We start from the raw sequence: 17,713 nt of genomic DNA on the forward strand, positions 1-17,713 counted from the left end.
AATAACAGGAAAATAGCTCATACGAGAGCACTCATTGCATCATCAATCATCATTTAGTTCAATTACAATTGTTAATCATCTTACTACCAGTTAGGAAGGTAGAGTGAGTTAGAAGAGATGAAGTAGGGTATTTTAATCGACAAGAATCTGCTGTTTTTTGTTTTGAATATTATTTTTTGTATATAATATTAATGTATTGTAAATCATTAGTTATGTAAGGAGCGGTAACCGATGATTGATTACGATTTCTAAGAATATAATGACGGAGGTCTACGACCTCAACTTCCTAACTTCGGGCAATCTCTGAAAAGTTCTTAACAGAAAATCTCAGGACACACTTTTTGGCCCGACCCAGGATTCTAAACCGAGATCTCTAGCGTGGCAGTCGCATACACTATCGACCGCGCTAGATAGCTAGTTAGGGAAAGCAAGATAAATAATTATACTGATTATATAATACCTAAAAGGAACATAACCACATTTTATTACCAAAAGACACTTAAAAACAATAAATTATAGTTCATGTTTATTTGATTATTATTCGTCCTTGCTTCTGTCCTTGAACAAGAGCGGCAGTCCGTCCTTGAAGCTCTGCACGACGCTGGACTTGGGGTCGACGAGCGGGTGTCGGCGCGTGCTCGGCGCCGGCAGCACGCTGGCGCGCGACAGCACCGCCGCCAGCCCCGCCAGCGACTGCATCAGACCCAGCCGAGCTCCTGCACACACACACATACATACATACAACATATACCTACCTATATACATGTAGATAAGAGATATACACTCACACGCGACACTCACCGATACAAGCGCGCGGACCCTCGCCGAACGGCAGGTACACGTACTTGTTGCTGGACTCCAGCTCCTCGGGGGAGAACCGCTCCGGACGGAACCGCTCCGGCTCCGGGAAGTACTGGGGGTCGTTGTGAAGCGACTGCAGCGGTATCAGCACTCTCACGCCAGGGTCTATGGTCAGGTTCAGCTCCGGGAACGTGTAGGGTTTCGTACACTGTCGGAATAAGAAGCCGAGCGACGGGAACATGCGCATGGCTTCTTTGAACACCCACTCCAAGTACGTCATCTCTTTGATCGCGTCGTAACACAACTTGCCCTCGTACTTCGCCAGCACGCGGTCTATCTCAGCCTGCAAGTAACAATCACAAATAATTAAGTTAATGTCACTCATAATTCGCTAGTGACGTATCAGTGGAGAGTAACATCAGTAGGTTACCTGCGCTTTCTTCTGCACGTCCTGGTTGAAGGCGAGCTGATGCAGCGTGAAGCTGGTGGCGGAGGAGGAGGTCTCGAAGCCCGCCGCGAAGAAGATGAACACTTGCGCCGCGATCAAGCCGTCGTTGAACTCCAGCGTGGCGCGCTCCGGCGAGCCGTCCGGCTTGAGCCGCGTCAGAGACTCGCCCACGATCGTGCCCTGCGCCTTGCACTCCAGCATCAGGTCGATGAAGTCGTTCCTGCCCGACGGCTTGTAGTTCCTCTTGCTCAGGATCTCTCCGACCAGCTCGTTCATATCTGCCTCCAGGTGGTTCCAGATCTTTAGCCCCTGGAATGTGTTAGGAGCGACCTCCTTCAGTATCGCCTTGATGATATTGATGGGCCTGACTTTGAATATCTTGCGTCCGAGCTGCCTGAAAGGCGAGTTCTCGTCGTTGAGCGAGTCGGCGTCGACGCCGAAGCCGCAGGCGCCGATGAAGTCGGTGGTGTAGCGCGCCATGAGGTCGCGCGCGTCCAGCGCCTCGGCCGCGGCGGCCGCCTGCAGCGCGCGAGCCTGCAGTCTCTCCGCCCGCTCCACGATCAGGTGGAACATCGCCTTCAGCTTGCCGGTGGTGAAGGCGGGAGTCATCCTCTGGCGCAGCAGCTTCCACACGTCTCCCTCGGCGAAGAACAGGTTCTGCATGAGCGGCTCGAACACGGTGCGGTGCGGCGTGAAGCCGCGCTCGTAGAACGACGCGAAGTCCGTGATGAGCACGCGCTTGACGAGCTCCGGGTCTCGCACGAGCAGCTCGGGCCTGGTGGAGCGGTAGAAGCCGACCACTCTCTCGCGCGGGTACTTGAGGTACAGCTCGTGCGCCAGCTGCGTCATGCTGGCGCGGAACAAGTAGCCGCGCAGGTTGTTGCCGAACACGGCGCGCGGCGGGTCGTGCGCCACCCCGCGCGCGCGCCAGTACCCGAACGAGCGCCGCCCGTACACGTACAGAGCTGCCGCCAGGACCAGCACCACATACAGCGTGATCATCTTCACTGAACCTCGTCCTAGGAGTGCGCGGGTGCAGCGGAGACGCGACGATGTACAACTAGTTCACTATCTAACAGATAACGAGATAACACGAGAGTGCTTGAGTAACTATTTACACATCACTATCACTTATCAAGAAAATAATAAACTACTACGACTGTCTGAGTTATCCGGCGGATTGACTATGTACTAACTAAACTCATTTATGTACATGTTAATGACACGACACACGTCGTAGGTCTGGTGATCGTATTTGTGATTGTTTGATTCAATGTGACGTCATGAAAAACTTACCGGATTCCAGTTTTTCTAGTTCACATGATAAAAACATGGCAATAACCTACGTCTAACCTTTGTACCTGAGTGTACTCGGACATAATCGATTATTGGTTGCAGCTTACAAATGCAAAGTGCAAAAAAACCTAGAAGCTATAAAAAAATATGACTAGAAGTTTCTAGTCAGTTCTTTCCAATGACTTTACTTTTCGAATTAAGGTAAATTTGGGTAAATTAATCGACAGCAATTTTAACTGTACATGCGTAGGTATTTGACCTCACATGAATAAATTATTTGGGCTTGATTTGTTGATGTAGGTAGTGGCCATAGGCTATATATCATCATGCTACGACCAATAGGAGCAGAGTACCAGTAAAACATGTTACAAAAAACGGGGAAAATTGTGAAAATTGTATTCTATCTTATGTGACAAAAGCGAAGTTGCGCGGGTCAGCTAGTACGGAATAATACTACGCTAGCGCAGTAAATAATGAAACGAATAAAACTCACACGGAAATAGTTTATTATATTGAAATACATTAATAACGATAAAAATAGGATCACGTTATTTCAAGTTATAGCGTTTTATTCACACACTGTATTTAAGTATTCATTGTTAAGTTAAAATGTTTTTCTACGTTTCTTGATAGATGACGTAATGAGCTCTGAACTTTACATTAAAAAAAACAGTCGATTTGAGAACATCCTCCTTTTTTTAAGTCGGTTAAAAATACAAATGCATTGCATGACCAACCTTCCCATTCGTTCTACATTGTATTAAATGATGTTAATTCAGTTATAGCTTAGCCACACAAACTCACCATTTAGAAATACCCATAATAAAACTTATAGCTTAACCTAAATATATATAACACAAAGGTGACTGACTGACTTACCCTCGGTTTCTGAGTACCTACATTTAGCGGTAGTTTATCTATTCAATAGCGTTTTTTTATATGAGTTTTAACGCTATTGAATAGATAAACTACCCTTAAATTTACCTCAGAAACCGGGGTAGTGTTATGACGTAGGCATCCGCCAAGAAAAGATTTAGATCAATACTCCCAAGGGGATAAAATAGGGGAAGAAAGTTTATATGAAAATTCTGTTCTAAGTCACAAAAAGTTTAATGAAAAGCGTTGTTGCTGGTCGTAATATCACGTCTTGCCCGTTGAACTGGCGTAGGAGTGGGCTTCGAGCTATTATTCGCAGGTGGAGGAGGTGGGGAGACTGTAGTCATATCAGGAGTCTGCTCAGTAGTACCTCCTTGATTATCTTGAGACATTGAAGACTCCAATTTCGTAGTACCACCACCTCCAGGAGTAGTATTATTCGGAGTGCCAGTAGTTGTTGGCTGTGTAGCATCACCCGCAGGTGTTGGTGTCACTGGACTCTCGTTCGTTGTTGTTGGTGTCGCATCCGAAGTAGTTGTTGCATTTGTTGATGTACAATCCGCTGTTGTTGTTGAATCCGCTGTTGTTGCGGCAGTCGCAGCTGTAGTCCCGTCCGAAGTGCTGCCGGCGGCTGATGATGTTGCGTCCGAGGTAGTTGACGCGCTAGATTGTGTTGTTGCTTCGGAAATAGTTTTCGCGTCGTTGTTAGCTGTTGACGCTGTTGTTGCCGCGTCCGATGTTGTTGTTGATGATGATTCTGTGTAAATGGTTTATATTATTGATTGTTGATGAAGAATGTGTCTTTATATTAATTGGTATAGAGGTCTTTGAAAAATATTTTTAAATTGATTTATTCTTACCGGTGGTATTGTCCGTGGCACAGCTAGCCACCTGAAACAAAAATAATCAATTAGGAACGAAATTATAGAGACTGTAACTGTGCTGTAACACTAGTAAACATCATCTGAGAGGTTACAGGTTCGAATTCGTGGTCAAACCAAAAAAAAAAATAAAGATTAAGTTTCTAAAACAAGAATTCTTAATTAATATTCCTTGTTTTATGGAAATTATGGTGTTTCCGTATCTCGAAAAGCACGTACTAGATGTTGTAACGTTTCAACATTTATAATGTCAGTCCTGGGAGATAGGAGACGAAACTATTGTGATGGCACGTAAGTACCATTGAGAAAATTTAGGTAGATATTAGAAAAAACTTAATAGTTAAATTAACTACTACTCAGACTACAGACTCAAAATCGAATTATAATTAAAAACATAGTTTGTAATAATTTGTATGTGAAGTAGTCATTATCAAAAGTAATTTAGTACAAGTGAAGGTATTCGTGAATCGTGATCACAAATCGTAATATAGTAACGAACAAGGCCGACATATTGCGAATAATTGCAATGATTCGTGTTCCTTTAATTGTATTACCTTAACTTAAACATAATATATCGTGACGGCCATTTTGAAATGTTATTACAAACTCATAAAGTTATGAATTAATGACCAAAAGATTTGTAATTTAATTTTGTTCATGCGGAAAGGTTTAACTAATGTAAATTGGAGTTTAATTGCTTTTTTATTACATTTACGTATGGTTAGTGGTTCGAAACCCTGTGACAATTGAATTAGATTATTTTTATTTAGTAAAACCGGGATCGACTTGAAACGTTGTCGTCGTATCATGGAGATGCTTATTGGCTGGAATATCAGTAGGTAAGTGGAAATCAGTCTTGATTAACGAGTCTTTTTATAATAAAATTAGCGTATATTTTAGTTCAACCACTAAGCTAGTTTAAATGTTGTATTGTCTGATGAAGTAAGTTAAGTAGATAACACAGCCTCTGTGGTCTATAGGTGCTAGTGTCGGCACTTGATCAAGCTTTAGGTCTTGGTTTCGATTCCCGAAATGGGAAAAGTACTAATGGGCTTTTTTAACTTCTAAAAATAAATAAAATAAATGTGGCCCATTAGTGTCCCACTGCTGTTCAAGGGTCTCCTCCCGTGGTGAGAGAGGGGTTAGGCCTTGAGTCCACCACGCTGGCCAACTGCGGATTGGGGATTTTGCATGCCCTCAATAAATGTATTAAACAAATTTTAGGCATGCAAGGTTTAACCCATTAAAGTCCCACTGCTGGGCAAGGGTCTCCTCCCGTAAAGAGGGAGGGGTTAGGCCTTGCGTCCACCACGCTGGCCAAGTGCGGGTTGGGGACTTTGCATGCCCTCTATAAATGCTTTAAACAAATTTTAGGCGTGCAAGGTTTCCTGTGATAATTATATCTAACATAGTTAATGGAAAAACGTAGGTGTGTTCCTTACACCTTTGGTACGTGATGTTATATAGTAATTTAGTACATAAATAAGACGATTGGCAATCATGTACAGTATCAAATTACTTGCTCGTTTGCACTTTCAATCCTGACGCATCATTATTATTGCACAAAGTTCAAATGTCAACAGATTATGAAATAAGTAATCAGCGTACATAAATAATTATATGTACTTAATGTTTTTTGAGATGCAGTAGTTCTCAATTTTTTTGTATAGGTATTTATTAATATATTAATCCAGATAGTATACAGTTACTTATTTAAACTAAAATCATACAAATTACTATCATACTAAGACTAGGACAAAAAAAAAGAAAATATTTACAATTACAAAAAAAAAAAAAATTAAATTAAATTAAAAATAAAATAAACCAATAGGGCATGAATTCTCTATTTAAGTATATTAACAAATTACTTTGAGAGATCTTTAACAATTAGATACTTATTAAACTTAGATATTTATTTATTTTTTGCGTTTTTCTTGAGTTCACGCCAATTTTCTTTTTGTACTGAAAAATATTTAACAAACTAATACGAATGTTGTAACCAAGACCAGTGCAATGTGGCCGAAACGTCAAGTAAATCAAAGCGCAAAAATGGAACAGCAAGATCATGTCCTTTTTGTTTGTTCCCATCTTAACCAATAATATAAAGCTTGTTTGTGAACGTGCTTATCTCAGAAACTCCTGAATCGAATTGAGAAATATTTTTGAATCAAATCTGCTATTTATTGAAGAAAGCTATAGACTTAACATCACGCTATCACTATAAGTAGTTTAGTAGCAATAATACAGTTTAATATTATTTAAACCCAATCCGTACTTGGCCAGCGTGGTGGACTCAAGGCCTAACTCCTCCCTCGTTTGGGAGGAGACCCTTGCCCAGCAGTGAGACAGTAATGGGTTAAAAAAAATATAAATTATTGAAATAAGCTTACCAAAACTATCAGGATAGTAGCTAAAGTGATTTTGATCGCCATTTCGTGTGAAGTGAATGTAGTGACGGTTTCAGTATCCCAAGAGAACTGAATTTATATCAAGCGGCGCCGGCCATGCCATCGTGTGCTTGATTCATATTAATTATATTATCTCACAACAAATACTTGTATTTAGACAGTTGGGAGTCAACCTATAGATTTTAAAGTGTTTAACTTTAGCTAACGAAAAGCGTTCTATTTGTTTTGGCCGCCATTTTTTTAATTAAGTATATCTATCACTTAAATTCCTTCTACCTACTAAATATAAGAATATCACGTCGTTATAAAAAATTACTGCCTCTGTGGCGTGGTCGGTAGTGTGTATAACTGCCGCACAAGAGGTCTCGGGTTCGAATCCTGGGTCGGGCCAAAAAGTCTTCTGAGATTTTCTGTTAAGAATTTCTTAGAAATTGCCCGGAGTTAGGAAGTTGAGATCGTGCCTGACCTCTCTCTAGTCGTGTCGGTTATCCGTCCCACGAGGTTATGAGAGTGAAAAAATGCTGCACCATTATTGGACATTATTGAAGAAGCCAGGTACAACTCACACGGGTGAAACCGCGGCGTAGTACATGATTGTTATAATGACAGAAGGTCTGTTAGTCTGTTGCTAACGTCACTTGAAAAGTACACAGTTTTAGTACTCTACCTTTGTTAGTTCATTGAACTTATAAATCGGACGAGTTTTGAAAGAGAAGAGATGATTTTCGCCACTCTGAGGCACTCTGTAATTTTTTAGTTGGAATCAAATGAGTGCCTAATATACATATTTCATTCTACATATATTTTTTAATTTTAACCGCATTAACGAAAAAAATAAACATAGCTTGAGTATTTTGGATAAACCTTTTGCGAGTACTAGTTTAATAAATTTTACATTAACCCTGTCAACTTCCCTATTCTTTAAGAACATATCTTAAAGTTATTAAGAGGATTCAGTTTGAAATAGTTTGACTGCTCTCTTTTGACAAATGATTTCTGTTTGTTTGTTTGACTATAATTTTAGTGACAAAATAAGTACCTACCTGACGGCTAGACTGCTGTGTATGGTTAATTTGGTTAAAGATGAGTACAAAAGACATTTTAAATAATAAGTTCCACGATCACATTCAAGAATTTTATTCGTAAAATCTATTATACGTTAAAATAAAAGTTAGTTATGATAGCTGTTCCGTTAAATATATAATTTCACAGCTGGCAGTTAACGAAATTATCTGTTATATTAGTACACCTGTATGAATAATGTTACAACTAACATTCTACTTTTATAACCAGTATTCCAGGATGCAGTTTTGGCCAAAGTTTTAAATAGAAAAACAAGGAGTATTTATGGCGCTTTATTCAAAGACACACTTTACGCTGGCCACCAGACAGTCTGTGACTTTATTCGTCACACCCATCAGAATTAGATCCACTTTCGCTGCTACCTTCAGAAGATCCTGAACCGCTGCCACTACCGCTGCCGCTGCCACTGCAACTACCGCTGCCGTGATGATGATGAGGGCAGGGCTTCGGCTTGTGCTTGCAGCGCCAGGGAGCGTAGTTGTTAGCGCCAGCCATCGCTCCACTCATCACAACACCTCCATTACTCACGCCGTATCCAGCTGATCGTGCCAGCACTCCACGCCCAGAGCCGTAGGCTTCACTGCCAGAGTACACCAGGCTATCGCCGTTGCCTACAGCACCTGCTCCACTTGACGCAATGACATCTCCGCCATTACCAGCCGCGCCAGCACAGCTGTGAGCTATTGCGCCTCCGCCGTTGCCAATAGCTCCTGCCTTCGATTTGGCGATGACAATGCCGTTTTTAGAAGCGGCGCCGGCACAGCTTTGTGCGAGAGCTCCACCGTTGCCGGCGATCGCGTCGCTGCCCGATACAGCTTCAGCGGTAGGGTCGTCGTTACATGGAGCCGCGTGACTCGCTGACACCACGAACAAGATGAGGGCCTGGTGAGACGTAAGTACGTTAAAAAATATTTTTTTCCAAGAATTTATTGGTTCAGAAATGTTTCTAATTTGCATATATTTCAGCAATTCTAGAATACTACAAAAATAATTTAGTAGGTATTTAATGATATAAATATTAACGTTTCCAAAGTTTCTTTAAAAATACGTTGACCTGGTTCATAAACAATAAAGGCTGTAATGTCATTTTAAATAATAAGTGATTATTTATAATCATTATAATAATTTAACATTCAGGGAGCCACAGCAGTCAACTTTATTAAAACCAGCAAATTGTGCAGGAGTTTATTTGAGGCACCCTTATGCATACACAGTACCTGCAAGTACACTCTCTATTCCATCACTCATAGCTCGATATAAAGGTAGACGCGACTGAAATTAATAAAGACTTTAACAAAAACACAATAATAAGTTATTAAGTATCTTACCGGCCAGTAGTTCATGTTGGAGTTAATATGCTAGCCCTTAGGACAGATGCAGTTTATATACCAACCTCTGCAACCATATCACGTGCATTTGACAAATATTGACACAGCACAGGTGTCCCTAACTAATAAAACGATGATTCTATTATTATATTACAAAAGAAAGAGCTGTTTTTTTAAAGAAAATAATGGAAAAATAATGTTTATGATTTTTATTGAATAGGCTGAAGCCTTTGATTTCATTGTACATGACGTTGTAAGTAAACTGTGACGAATTGTTCTAAAAAGCTTTGGTGTGTTGCAGGGGTGTATTCGAGTGCCGGTACTAACAGTCAGTAATAGACTACTTATGTGTAATCACAGTGATATATATAAATAAGTACTAATTTCTTAAAATGGTTACAAGTTTAAGCGTGCTAGGCAGCATTTTAATTATAGTTTATTACAATACTCTAAAACCCCTTACGCACTAGCGGTTAACCGTATTAGCGGCTAGTCGCGCGGCTAACCGCTTTTACAGTTGTATATGCATAATATGCCTATGATGATACACACTCGCTATAAATTTTCGGGCGGTTGCGTATTAAACTGTTACCGCGCGGCTAGCCGGTCCCGCTAGTGCGTAAGGGGACTAAACAGGCGGTCCTTGAGTTTAATGTAAACTTTCAATACATATTGATACGATTATTGAATATTATTTCTTGTATTAACCATTTAGTCGAAAAGGGAAGTATTCTTTTCAAAAATGCCAGTTATCCGTGCCATAAAATTTTTGAAATAGATATTTTTCCTCTATGTCTAGGTAAATCCCTCCGGTAGCTCCAGGACACAGCAATCTATCGGGAATTGCCATTGCAAAAAAGGCTCCATTTTTTTCCATTCGTAGTAGCTAGGTATAGTAAGTATGTTAATCAATATTTATATTACTTTAACGTTTTTTCGTGGCCTTTGTTTATGCAAATGCATTATTAAACTAATGCACGTGATCATTTGATCGAGTCGTGCGCAATACACACGTGTTTCACATTGTTTGCTGTAAAACACTTTTTAATTGTTCATATTTAATTTCATTTATTTACAGATATCATTCCAATGCTACAGACAAACTTTCTACGCCACAGATTAATCAAATTATATATTTAATATTAAGTTAACAATGCGCAATGGTCTCAATAATCTACCGACGGATATCGATAGATTTAGTTGGAAGTGGTTTCGCTAAACAACTCGGTATTTCTGAAAATAAATTGAATATAGACTCAGTGTAGAGGACTCTTGGCTGACTGATCTATCAATCGGCAGAGCACAAGTCTTTCCAAATGGACCTAATTTTTTATTATAATATAGTGAATTTGTTCAAGTTATTTCAACAACGTATGACAAAATGTAATATTTTATTCATAATTGTATTGGCCGTTAAAATAATAGTTCTGGTACGTGATTCAATGGTCATATAAATTTGAAATGATTCATTTACCGTTGCTAACTGTTCCGACGCAATTGATCACACAAAACTTTTGAATTTATACAGCTGCGTGTATAATGAATACAATTTATTTATTATTTTATATTATTTTATTGGCATTGTTTGCTTTGCGCGGCTCGCAACGGTGGTAATTAATTCGAAAGTTTAGGTAGGTACGTACGGATAGTTAAAGTATTTACTGAAAATTCTCTGCACCTGAATAAAGTCATTTTATGTGAACAATTAACATTTTTCCGAATAATTGTACGCTATAATTCATAATTTTTGTATTTACTTTCAATCCTTTTATCTTGAAATCTTACTTTTTTGTTAAAAATTATGATTCTAATTAAGCATAGGGAAACCTGTTGTACCTTGGCACTATGTGTACCTAGGCCACTGGGCTCGTTTTCATATATTCGCGCGATACTAAATTCTACTGTTTATGGTATTCGATACGTCACTACAGACTATTCAATGTGTAGTTAGTCGCATACCGCCATTAAGCCGGTGTTTGGTGTTATCGACGCTGAAACTTTTTTGTGTAAAAAAGTAAGTATTTCTAATATATTTTGAAGTCTAATAGTTTTAAAAGTTTTCTAATAGTCACTTAATTGTTATAATATATGCTATCGGTTCTTTGATTTTACAAGTCTCAGCACAATAAAAAACTTACGAGATACTTAACTCTAAACTATATAAAATCCACCGTTTTAGTGAAGTTGGAGTAGTGTTGTACCTCGGTCACTGTCGATCAGCTGTACCTTGGCCAGTGGCCAAGGTAGAACCTGGATGTTGTACTTTGGCCAGGAGAATATTTTATTAAATTATTTCACATTTACGTAATAATATTCCTAATTAAATATCTTTATTATTTCAGAAATCGATGCAAAAATCACTTAAAAACTGGAAATAGCTTGAAAAAGAGGATTTAAATCTGTACCCGATGAGTGACATTGTCGAAAAAATTAAAACCCCGCAAAAAGTTAACAAGAACAGAGAAATTTATTATGTTCTAGAGATACAGAAGTACTGGGATTTTTACTAAATGCTTAAAGCTGAATAATATATCTACATTATTGATAGTGTTATTATAATAGCTAGTCCAAATGACTGATCAAAATTTAAGAGAGAAATAATAATTTATATATGTATAGGTAAAGATAATTGTTTCAATATTTTGTTTTCCATTTGCTATGCTATATAGGTATATTTATTTGCTATATTATATTATGTGATATCGTCGCTGCGCCTGCCAAGTTCCACATGTGTGTGTGTCTTTTGTGAGATTTTGGAAAACTTTTTCTTTTATTTGGGACACAAGATTCTTTTTTTTTTTAACATCAAAATACACATATGGAGTTTGGCAGGCGCAGCTATGTGATGTAACGAAACGGTGGCAAAAAGTTAGTTGTTTTTGTTTAAATATTTTGTTTGAAAAGCATAAAAATAGCTATGAATATTATTTTAATTTTGATCACTTCTAAATGTTGATCATTTGAGAATTTTTAAAATGTTTTGTTAAATACTGTATACTGTAATAATACTGTGTACTGTAATAAATCAAATAAAATGATTTTAGTTAACAAAATTTGATAATTTGCTTAAATTGCCCCCAAATTTTAATGTGTCCTAGGTACAACGTACTACTGGCCTAGGTACATAGGGTATGTTGTACCTTGGCCTCATTTCCCATTTTTTTCTAAATTTAAAAATATTATGTAAGTATTAAATATACATATCTGATATTTTTTTGGTGAGTACCCAAATAATTGACATTTCAAAATATGCAAATATGAATGATTTGTGTGCTGCACGTCAAATCACAATAAAAAATATATTTCTAAAAAACCGGCCTAGGTACAACAGGTTCCCTAACATTATTTTGAAAATGGTATATATACTTATTAAGTTTACTTATTGGATGGAACTTTCTCATATAAGTTCAATAAAAAATCAAACGATGATTATTTCATAGGTACGAAAAAAAATACAACGTTCAAAAATACTTTATTTGATAGATACTCTACATGCGTCACCCTACGTATACAAGGATAGAAAATGAAATACTAAAAAGCCTGATGTTCAAAACGGTACTATAATTTTAAAAAGTGCTCACCGGCGGCCATCTTTGTTCCTCCTTTCGCTTCTGTCATTTCCGTGACTAGTGTGCTTTATAGGTGAATATTACTTTATTTTCTGGAATTATAGTGAATTTAAACGTAAAATTAGCTCGTGGTGACGATAAACTTTGTGTTTCAGACATACAACATGCAGAACGACGCCGGAGAATTCGTTGACTTGTACTGCCCGAGGAAATGGTAAGCGTGTTGAGGTTATCTTACATTGTTGACCACATTGCGCGCCACACATGCTTGTATTTACTGTATTTTAGTTACAAAACTACTTTAATAGTCTAACAACCATCGAATGACTGTACACTAACCTTCCTATAGTCTTATTTTCTAGTGTAAAGCCCCTTTTTTAACTATAAAAACTTAACAAACTTATTTTGTGCTCCAACTCATTCTTGTCATTAGAACTCTGGCTATAAATGCTCAATAAGTTCTCAAAAATAGTAAAGAAAACTTGCTTCTTGTCGTTGAATATGGCTTACCAAAACTTAAACATGTTTTTCAGTCATATTGCAAGTTTATATGAACGAATTTTAAGAAACTTAGTTGTCATTTGGTATTGTAGTTCTAATGTACAAGCTATTTGGGCGTAAAATGCAGTTCTCAGTAACAAGATTTTGCCTTGTAAATGTAGCACACATAATTTGTTTATTAACTGAATCTTATATACATTGAAACATTCTCTGCAATCATGTGTAACTATCAACATTACTAAGACATTACTAATCATTTTCATGATACACAGATGCCAGTTTCAGAGGATTGATAGGGGTGTGTGTGTGATAATAAACTGGTAAAAGACTATTCACACTAATTTCAGTGCACTACACATTGGTATAAGACTAGGGAATAATAAACGGCTATGAACGAATATAAACTATCATATCAGTTACTCCATTTATTATTTAAATGTTACAGTGAATGATGGTTTCCATAATGAGAATATTGTATGATTTGGGAGTAACTCATAATTCACTTGACTTACCCAGTTGTTGTCAGTTAAGATAACAGTCAGACAGATGTCATTAAGCTGTTTCAAAGGTCTTGGAGCTGTTTGAAGAACTTCAACACCAGATTGACCACTAAGTCATTATGATGAATAAATTAACAACTCTACAAATCAATGAAATATCTCAGTTTTACCACTAAACACTATTTATATTTTCAAACACATACTATCACAGTTTGTACACATAATATTAAATTGCCAAACAGGTCTTGAACGCAATGAGAATTTTGAGGTATACAATACCTTATTTATTCCCAATCTTTGACTGAACTGCTCCGAACGTGTTCATGGGCAGACCAATGTACCTGCATAGTCTCCTTGTGGAAGGAGTTTCGACAACAACCCTCAGCTACTCTTCACTATTTTTTAACTGACATACTTATGTAAGTTGCGTATGATTCCAGCTCGGCCTCAAACCGTCTGATCCACGCCAAGGACCACGCGTCCGTGCAGCTGGTGATCGCGGACGTCGACCCCGCGTCGGGCCGCGCCGCCGAGTCCTCCAAGATGTACGTCGTGTGTGGAGCCATCCGTCGCATGGGAGAGTCCGACGACTGCATCGTCAGGCTTACCAAGAAAGACGGCATTTTGACTAAGTGAGTATCAGCTTCACTTACTAAGCTTCTAGTGCAGTTGGTAGAGTATCTGACTGCTAACTACAAGATCCCAGGTTTGATTCCAAGGTCAGGCAAAGTGCTATTGGTCTTTTAATATATCAATATTCTCAATAGTGATCTAGTGGTAGTACCTTGCCGAGATATGGCAATAGACTTTCCCTGATAAACGACAACGACAAGCAAGATAAAATGTAGGTATTAATGTAGAATAGTATTATCAAGCCCCAATAAACCAATTAAAGCAAATATATAAATAAATAAATAAAGCAGTTAATAAACTATTTCTATGTATCAACTATTTATTAACACTAGATTATTGTATAAATGATTTCTACTCTAGGATTTTTTTTGCATGCTAAGTTTCAGACAAGCTATTTTGACTTAAGTTTATTTAATGTCAATCAAATAATACAGTACCTATGTCCTACACATACAATCATAAAAGAGCTCTTTTAAATATAAAAAATATGCTTCATTCCCTACCCATCCTATATACAAGTTATATTACCAAATGCTAACATATATTTATTTTGTTTCAGGAACTACTGAGTGATTTAGTCATGTAAGGAGCATTATTTTTAAGAAAAATTATAAAAAAAACTCGCAAAAACTTATTCTGTGTTTTATTTGCGTCAAACCATTATGTTTATATATAAAATGATCACAAGTATATATTGTATGTTGTTTGTGTTATACATGTTAAGACGATGTTAAATGTTCCTGCTTCATCTCTGATCTGTGCGGTGTGTCGGCTTTCGCTGGTGAACCTGATTATGTCCTGAAATTATAATTACACTTTCATTCAACAGTAAAAAAGAAATTGTATAGTGGAAAAGACAGACGCTGGGCTGACCTATGTTATTGGAGGGAAAAAGAAAAACTTTATCTAAATTATATTTTTTTCTAAGTGCAAGCCATTTACTTTTTTTTATCAAACACGCAAGACAATTCATTTATGGAAAGGATAGTATAGACAGGTTTAATCTCATTTCAAGCAAATATAAAATTGTACTTTGAGACTTCTCTTTTCAACTGCCTCCGTGGCGCAATGGTTTAGGTCGGCACGCCGCTACCATAGTGTCGAGAGGTCGTGGGTTTGATTCCCACATGAAACAATTATTTGTGCGATCCACAAATAGAAACGCTAAGATAGTCGAAGACCGGTCAAAGCTATTATCTCAACTTCTGTAACGAACTCCGTTTCAGTATTCATTTTTTTTACATATACATGTGAGTGTTTACGTCTACAGCAAATTATCCATTCAGCCGAAAATTTCAGTCACGTGAGTTGTTTTTTAAGAAATTGAAATAATGTAAACTAACGTCAGTATATTATTATAATTAATTATTTATTAAAGTGTATCGAAGGAATATTTATTAAATTAAATACCAGTATGAATGAATGGCTACCATCAACAATGCCTGTATGCTTAGGTGTGAAACTGACGCAATTAGGCATTGTGTGGAAAAAGGAACGAATTAACTTTTATATTCAAGAATCTTTGTATTACGCGGTGGTAAAGAATTTAAATAATAAACATTTTACATGATTTAATAAATGAACCTGTTTTATGAGGTATGGTCACCGTATGGAATTTATAAATGCTTTTACCTACCTACATCCCACAAATAATTGGGTACTTGACAACAGTCAAATCAGCTACTTTTTATGTAGGTAATGTAAAAACACTCCTAGATAGAAATATGATGTAGTGACGTCACAGTTTCGAATTTTAGTGTTTCTAGTGCCTAATAAAATGTTTTTGATCCGTAAAATTACAATTTCAAAATCTAAATACGAGAAAAAATACATAGCCTGATTACATTTTAAGTATATGAACCTATCACGAGAACCTACAAGTTTAATAATTCTTCGATAACCCAATAAGTTAATGAAAATACAGTTTGTGAGAGTATTTAAAGTGGTTGCCATGCGTCGGAGTCGTAGGTTCGATTCCTAAACAAAACAAGCGCGTTCAAAATATCTACAAAATTGCAAATAATATCCGCCGGAATGCTACGAGACTATAAATTGTAAGTTATCTTTTCCATAAATAAATGCGTCAAAAGTAATCAAGAAAGATGTGGTAAGTAAGTAATGATTTACCGCGTGATTATGAAAAATCTTCGTCGTTCTTGATAGTTCAATCATTTTTCTCTCAGACTAGTTCACCGTGTTGTGTCATGGTAAGTTCCCAAGCCGCTTTCACTTCCATCGCTGCACTCCTTGGCTACATATCGCCACAATCTCCCTCGAGCTCGGCAGTGGTTGATCACATCTTGCCCTGGCCGCCGCAGCCAGGCTTGCCGCCGGGCGGTGGTCGGCAGATGGTCTTCTTCTTGCAGCCCGCCGCGCTCGTCGCCAGCACCACCACCCACCACCACACAGACCACACCCAGTCAGACAGCTGGTGTACAAGAGACAAAACTCTAACTTACTGATATGCAAAGCCCGTTAACTCCTAAGGTAGGTATTTCAATGGGTAGGGATAAACCGTATGGCACTGACAACTGTAACTAAATTCGTAGGAGCCGTTAGCTGAATAGAAACAAGGAATTATCTATGTCGCTATGCAGTCTGGGAAATCGCGGCGCTCAAAGAATATGCACTCCGTCCTGACAGCCGAAATAATTCTGCAAGTGTTACATGTTTTATAATAGTTAGCTACTGGCTCGCGAAGCCCCGAGGTCGTAATTAACGTGAACCTGTCTGCCATTGTCGTGTGAGTAAATGGAAACCTTTACATTTTAAGGTACCACTAGCGCTTCTTATGTCATTGTAAGTATTCTCCTTCTTATAGAGTAGTTTTAAAATGAAGAATGATAATATAGTTAAGACTGACCATAATACGTGTAAGTTACCGTCGCGCTCGGGCCGCGTGGCGCGCGGCGACGGTCACCAGTACTTGGGCTTGCAGCCGCCCGGACAGCGCGGAGGTCGGCACGTTCCGCCGCCCTTCTTGCATGCGAAAGCGCCTACAACCTGCCATATGCAACGACAGGTCAACAAAGTAGAAGCAAATAACAAAAAAATATTTTTCGCTACAAGTGCTGATTAGCGCCGTAAACAGTCTAGATGACTCCCCTAGGACTAACTTTTTGAATTACCGTGGTGAGTAAGTAACAGATAATAAAAAAGATTATAAACCTTCCACAGAACAGGAATGACCAGAAACTCAACCAAGTCCGGCAAAAGTCAGATCAAATTAAATCAAGAATTAAGATTTTTATTTCAACAATTCTATTGCAAGGTTTACGAAAGTTGATCACATTTTTCAGTGTGAAGAACAGACTGCCTTATTCAGAGGCGTTTGAAAATAACCTTTTGAAGCTCACTTCTAAATCACCAACTATTTACAAAACAGAAGA

At 38.1% G+C, this 17,713-nt stretch overlaps 3 protein-coding genes across 3 annotated transcripts; 1 reads left to right on the forward strand and 2 right to left on the reverse strand.

Moving 5' to 3' along the window:
* Positions 1–471: 471 nt before the first annotated feature.
* Positions 472–2,472, reverse strand: LOC142984458 (cytochrome P450 6B7-like). Its single transcript, XM_076132067.1, has 3 exons — positions 1,232–2,472; positions 802–1,144; positions 472–716 (listed from the first exon to the last, which is right to left on the reverse strand). Exons 1-3 carry the CDS (start codon positions 2,249–2,251, stop codon positions 538–540), a joined length of 1,542 nt encoding a protein of 513 aa, XP_075988182.1. The 5' UTR covers positions 2,252–2,472; the 3' UTR covers positions 472–537.
* A 1,082-nt stretch (positions 2,473–3,554) lies between these two features.
* Positions 3,555–6,815, reverse strand: LOC142984609 (uncharacterized). The gene is made up of 3 exons (XM_076132347.1): positions 6,693–6,815; positions 4,282–4,312; positions 3,555–4,178 (listed from the first exon to the last, which is right to left on the reverse strand). The coding sequence occupies exons 1-3, from the start codon at positions 6,732–6,734 to the stop codon at positions 3,655–3,657; spliced, it is 597 nt and encodes a 198-aa protein (XP_075988462.1). The 5' UTR covers positions 6,735–6,815; the 3' UTR covers positions 3,555–3,654.
* Positions 6,816–12,638: 5,823 nt separating this feature from the next.
* Positions 12,639–14,958, forward strand: RpS21 (ribosomal protein S21). Its single transcript, XM_076132346.1, has 4 exons — positions 12,639–12,763; positions 12,846–12,904; positions 14,132–14,323; positions 14,884–14,958. The coding sequence occupies exons 2-4, from the start codon at positions 12,855–12,857 to the stop codon at positions 14,891–14,893; spliced, it is 252 nt and encodes an 83-aa protein (XP_075988461.1). The 5' UTR covers positions 12,639–12,763; positions 12,846–12,854; the 3' UTR covers positions 14,894–14,958.
* The last annotated feature ends 2,755 nt before the right edge of the window (positions 14,959–17,713 follow it).

The sequence above is a fragment of the Anticarsia gemmatalis genome, chromosome 27 (genome assembly GCF_050436995.1).
Source record: "Anticarsia gemmatalis isolate Benzon Research Colony breed Stoneville strain chromosome 27, ilAntGemm2 primary, whole genome shotgun sequence".
Taxonomy (NCBI): Eukaryota; Metazoa; Arthropoda; class Insecta; order Lepidoptera; family Erebidae; genus Anticarsia; species Anticarsia gemmatalis.